The sequence below is a fragment of the Numida meleagris genome, chromosome 32 (genome assembly GCF_002078875.1).
Source record: "Numida meleagris isolate 19003 breed g44 Domestic line chromosome 32, NumMel1.0, whole genome shotgun sequence".
In the NCBI taxonomy this organism is placed as follows: domain Eukaryota; kingdom Metazoa; phylum Chordata; class Aves; order Galliformes; family Numididae; genus Numida; species Numida meleagris.
This window is the reverse complement of record NC_034437.1, coordinates 654,876-660,088: the sequence shown is the minus strand read 5'-3', so window position 1 is coordinate 660,088 and position 5,213 is coordinate 654,876. Positions and strand designations below refer to the sequence as shown.

Sequence of the window (5,213 nt, the reverse complement as noted above, 5' to 3'; positions counted from 1 at the left end):
CACCCCACAGCGTGAGTGCATCTCCATCCACGTGGGCCAAGCGGGCGTGCAGATCGGCAATGCCTGCTGGGAGCTGTACTGCCTGGAGCACGGCATCCAGCCCGACGGGCAGATGCCCAGCGACAAGACCATCGGCGGGGGGGACGACTCCTTCAACACCTTCTTCAGCGAGACGGGGGCCGGCAAGCACGTGCCCCGCGCCGTCTTCGTGGACCTGGAGCCCACGGTGATCGGTGAGCGGGGTGGGGGTGGTCGCGGAGGGGGGGGTCCATGGCGTTGCCCTGTCGGTGCTAACGGGGTGCCCGGTGTCCCCCCAGACGAGGTGCGCACGGGGACGTACCGGCAGCTCTTCCACCCCGAGCAGCTGATCACGGGCAAGGAGGATGCGGCCAACAACTACGCCCGGGGGCACTACACCATCGGCAAGGAGATCATTGACCTGGTGCTGGACCGCATCCGCAAGCTGGTGGGTACGGCGCCCTGGGGGTGCGGGCAGCATTGCTGCCTTTGGGTCCCCCTGCCTGGTGGGATGGGGGACAGCGAGGAGCTGTGCTGTGCAGTGTGGGTCTGGGTGCATTGTGCCCCTCCTCCTGCAGTTGCTGGGATGCTGACCCCTGTGCCTCTGGGCTCTGCAGATGTGCTGCTGCTATCCCCACTCTCCATCCACACGTGTCAGCTCTGGGTGTGGGATGAGCCTGGGGAGTGCTGGGTAGCCCCTGTGCTCGGGCAAACTTCACTTTCCTTCTTTTGGGTCATGTGAGGTTCCCTCTGACATGGACTCTGATCCTTCTTTAGGCCCTGCTTGTGAGCAGAGCTGAGTGCTTAACTATTTCAGGGCAGCTTATGCCAGCCCTCCCTGTCCCTGCAGTGCTGTTCCTGTGGGGGGGGCTGCTGCCAGCTCCTGCCCAGGCACCTCCAGGGGCTGTTGGCTCCTGGGGGCACCTTGCTGTCCTCCCCATGCTCACAACCCAATGCGGGCCAGCACCTGCTTGTGTTCACGGTCCAAGATGCCTCGAAGGGCTGAGACAGCGGGGCTGGAAGCTTGCCTTCCTTGGCAAGTTAGTAGCAACGTGAACTCAGGATAACTAATAATGGTGTGGGGTCTTCTGCTGTTGTTCTTTTCCAGGCTGACCAGTGCACGGGGCTGCAGGGCTTCCTGGTGTTCCACAGCTTCGGGGGCGGCACCGGCTCCGGCTTCACCTCGCTGCTGATGGAGCGCCTCTCGGTCGACTACGGCAAGAAGTCCAAGCTGGAGTTCTCCATCTACCCGGCCCCGCAAGTGTCCACGGCCGTGGTGGAGCCCTACAACTCCATCCTCACCACCCACACCACGCTGGAGCACTCCGACTGCGCCTTCATGGTGGACAACGAGGCCATCTACGACATCTGCCGCAGGAACCTGGACATCGAGCGCCCAACCTACACCAACCTGAACCGCCTCATCAGCCAGATCGTGTCCTCCATCACGGCCTCGCTGCGCTTCGACGGGGCTCTGAACGTCGACCTGACGGAGTTCCAGACCAACCTGGTGCCGTACCCCCGCATCCACTTCCCGCTGGCCACGTACGCCCCGGTGATCTCCGCTGAGAAGGCGTACCACGAGCAGCTGTCGGTGGCCGAGATCACCAACGCGTGCTTCGAGCCGGCCAACCAGATGGTGAAGTGCGACCCGCGGCACGGCAAGTACATGGCGTGCTGCCTGCTGTACCGCGGGGACGTGGTGCCCAAAGACGTCAACGCCGCCATCGCCACCATCAAGACCAAGCGCACCATCCAGTTCGTAGACTGGTGCCCCACCGGTTTCAAGGTGGGCATCAACTACCAGCCGCCCACCGTGGTGCCCGGGGGGGACCTGGCCAAGGTGCAGCGCGCCGTGTGCATGCTGAGCAACACCACGGCCATCGCGGAGGCGTGGGCGCGCCTGGACCACAAGTTCGACCTGATGTACGCCAAGCGCGCCTTCGTGCACTGGTACGTGGGGGAGGGCATGGAGGAGGGGGAGTTCTCAGAGGCACGGGAGGACATGGCCGCCCTGGAGAAGGATTACGAGGAGGTGGGGGTGGATTCGGTGGAGGGTGAGGGCGAGGAGGAAGGAGAGGAGTACTGAAGGTTCACAACGGTGCTGCTCGTACAGGGAACAAACCTAGCTATCCCCCACCCCCACGGGTCTGTAGCGGTGTGCGCTGCTGTCTGTGCTGTTCTATGGTCTGTGGTTCAATGGCAAGTCTGTTCTGGACCCACCCTTCCTCTCCTGTGTGTCTCAATGAATAAAAAGCATTCCCTGTGTTAAGCTCCGTGTCTGAGTGCTCTGTGCTGCAGTGCTGGGATAACCCCCCCCCTTGTTCCCCCTCATCACTGGGGGTGGGCTGAGCTCAGCACCCTCAGCCCCAGTTCTGTCCTTGGTGGGGGGTTCTCCCTCCCCCAATGTGTGGGGCAGGAGATGGGGAGGGACGTGGGTGGGAAGCGCTGGGTGGGGCCATTCATGAGGTTACGTGGGAGCTGCGCCTTTTTATGAATGGGCAGAGCGGGTTCATTCATGCCCCCGTGGTGGGCAGACACTGCTGTCCTGGGGCCTGATGGGGGGGATGAGAAAGGACAGCTCATCTCATCTGCTTTGAGGGGGAGGGACGGCAACACAAAATGCCCCCGTGCTGAACATCCCCCCCCCCCCCCTTCCTTTTTCTCCCTAGTTTTACCCCTAAGTGTGATGCTGTAGGGGATGGGATACCCCAATGGGGAGCCCCTGGGCTTTCCCATCACGGGGCAGCCTGTGCCAGTGCCTCACCTCTCTCACTGTAAAAGATTTTCTTTATAGCCAACCTAAATCTGCCTTCTTTGAGTTTGAAGCCTGCTGAGGAGCCTGTCCCCTTCTTTCCTGTTGCTCCCCTTTTGGATACTGCAGGTCTCCCTGCAGCCTTCCCTTCTCCGGGCTGCACAGCCCCGGCTCTCAGCCTGTCCCTGCAGCAGAGCTGTTCCTCCCAGCACAGAGCAGAGGGGCAGATCCCCTCCTTCACCTGCATTCCATCCATCCCCCAGTTTGTACTGGTAAGGCAGGGGGGGGGTTCCCTCGACCCAGGGGCAGACCTTGCACTTGGATTTGTTGAACCTCTCAAGGTTCCCCTGGGCCCTGGCACCGACCCCGGGGGGGGCACCACTCATCACCGATCTCCATCCCGGCACCGAGCCATGGACCACCGCTCTCTGGGCTCAATCCTGCAGCCGGTTCTTCATCCACCCAGCAGTCCCCACCCATCAAATCCACTTCTTCCCCGTTTGGACCGAGGGATATTGTGGGATGCTGCATCAAGGCCTTGCTGACGTCTGTGCAGATGACATCTGTGGCTCTTCCCTTGTCCACTGGTGCAGTGATGCCATCATACGAAAGAAGAAAACTCCCAAACCCCAATGCGGTGTTAGAAAGCAGCGTTCCTTTCTTCCACATGGACCAGACGAGGTGACAAAGAATTGGGTGCTCTGAGAGCTCAGGTTCTACACCCGAGCAGCTGGGACACACCTATGCAGTCCATTGCCATGCGTCCTCATTCTTTTCCAATAACTCATTAACATATGCTAATGACCCTCTGGGCATTAGCACCTAGGCTGGCCCTGTGCCCGTGTGACTCCCCCGGGGCCAGTAGAAGCCTAAAGAGGGGGGGAGGGGGGATCTGCTGCCCATAGAGCCCCATTGGAGTGGGGGTGGGGTGCCCGGGGGGGTTCACCCATGGGTTGGGGGAGCAGTGCTGTGTCCCCATGGTGCTGAGTGCCCTCTCTGTGTTCACAGTTCCTCGCAGTGCCATGGGCTGTGGATGCCCCCCCCATCCGTTGGGAAAGAGGAACAGCTCCGTTCAGGAAGGGGCAATGCAGGTGGCAGGCGGGGAGGGGTCCGGCCCTAAGACCCCGGTGATGGGGGTACCCTCCCCCCCCCCAGAGCCCTTTTGCTGCTCCATACGGGGGCTGCACTGCACTGCGTGTAGGGGGGGGATGGCAAATCGCCCACCCTGCAGATGGGGGGGGGAAGGTGGAGCGCGCTGCGAGGATCAGCCAATCAGCGCTGGGGATGGTTTGATGGGCGGCGCAACAGCCAATGGGAGCGCGGTGCGCGACGCGGCCCGCCCCTTTTCTCTATATATTAGCACGCCTGGGAGCTGGGGGGGCTCTGTGCCTGGTCGAGTAACCGCAGTTATGGGGCGAGGGGNGGGGGGGCATGGACCAGTGCTTGCTGATGGGAAGTGCAAGGAGTTTCCTCCTTTTTGCCTTACTTTAATGGAACTGCTCTTTCTCCCAACCCCCAATTCTTTGGGCTTTGATCTTTCCCTCCCTATCTTTCCGTGGGGGGGGGGGATCCTGAGCTGCCCCCCACTATGACCTCCCTCACACTACGACCCCCCCCACCATACGAGCAGCACTGCACCACCCCAGCCCCGTGCATCTGCACCAACCACCCCCAGCGCAGCCCCACGGGAACCCATGCAGTCCATTGCCCTAAATCCTCATTCTTTTCCAACAACTCATTAACATATGCTAATGACCCTCTGGGCATTAGCACCTAGGCTGGCCCTGTGTCCACTGACTTTCTCCCCAGCTGTTTTGCCCCAGCTGGGCAAACTTCTGTTGCTCGTTAGGCCGTAACGAGCGACTTCCAAAGCAACGGATGTGACATCTGAGGACGATGTCCTTGCACCTGGGGGGGGGCAGAAGATAAAAGCCCTCTGCTGTGCCTGCACTGCTTCCCGGGAAGCAGAATTAAGAGGAAACGACTCAAGCGGAGTCGAAACGGGATGTTTTACCACGAGCTCTCATTGGTTCCTTTGGATGAAGGGGCCCTTAGACTGAATTACCGATCCCCATTGAACAAAGCAGCCTGCACCAGCGCCCAGCTCCCATCCTGCTGCTGGGTGCCCCCCCCCCCCCACCACCAGGGTCGGTAGAAGCCTCAGGGGAGAGGGTGGGGGGGGCTCTGCTGCCCACAGAGCCCTATTAGAGTGGGGGGGCGGGGGGGCTCACCCATGGGCTGGGGGAGCAGCGCTGCATCCCCGCAGTGCTGAGTGCCCCCACTGCGTCCGCAGTCCCCCCCCCAGCCCTAAAGAGCTGTGGGTGCCCCCCCCACTCCGTGACCCCCCACCTATCCCGCTCCGTTCGGGAAGGGGCGATGCAGCCCGAGGTTGGAGGGGGGGGGGAGGCAACCAGCCACACCCCCCCCGCCCCCCCCACCA

At 61.8% G+C, this 5,213-nt stretch overlaps 1 protein-coding gene across 1 annotated transcript in view; it reads left to right on the top strand.

Moving 5' to 3' along the window:
• The window catches only part of LOC110389205 (tubulin alpha-1B chain), a 10,839-nt gene extending 8,549 nt beyond the window's left edge, over positions 1-2,290 (top strand). The window contains exons 2-4 of the mRNA XM_021379186.1: positions 11-233; positions 318-466; positions 1,127-2,290. Of these exons, the coding sequence (XP_021234861.1) occupies positions 11-233; positions 318-466; positions 1,127-2,107 (1,353 nt within the window). The 3' untranslated portion in view covers positions 2,108-2,290. The remainder of the gene's footprint in view (positions 1-10; positions 234-317; positions 467-1,126) is intronic.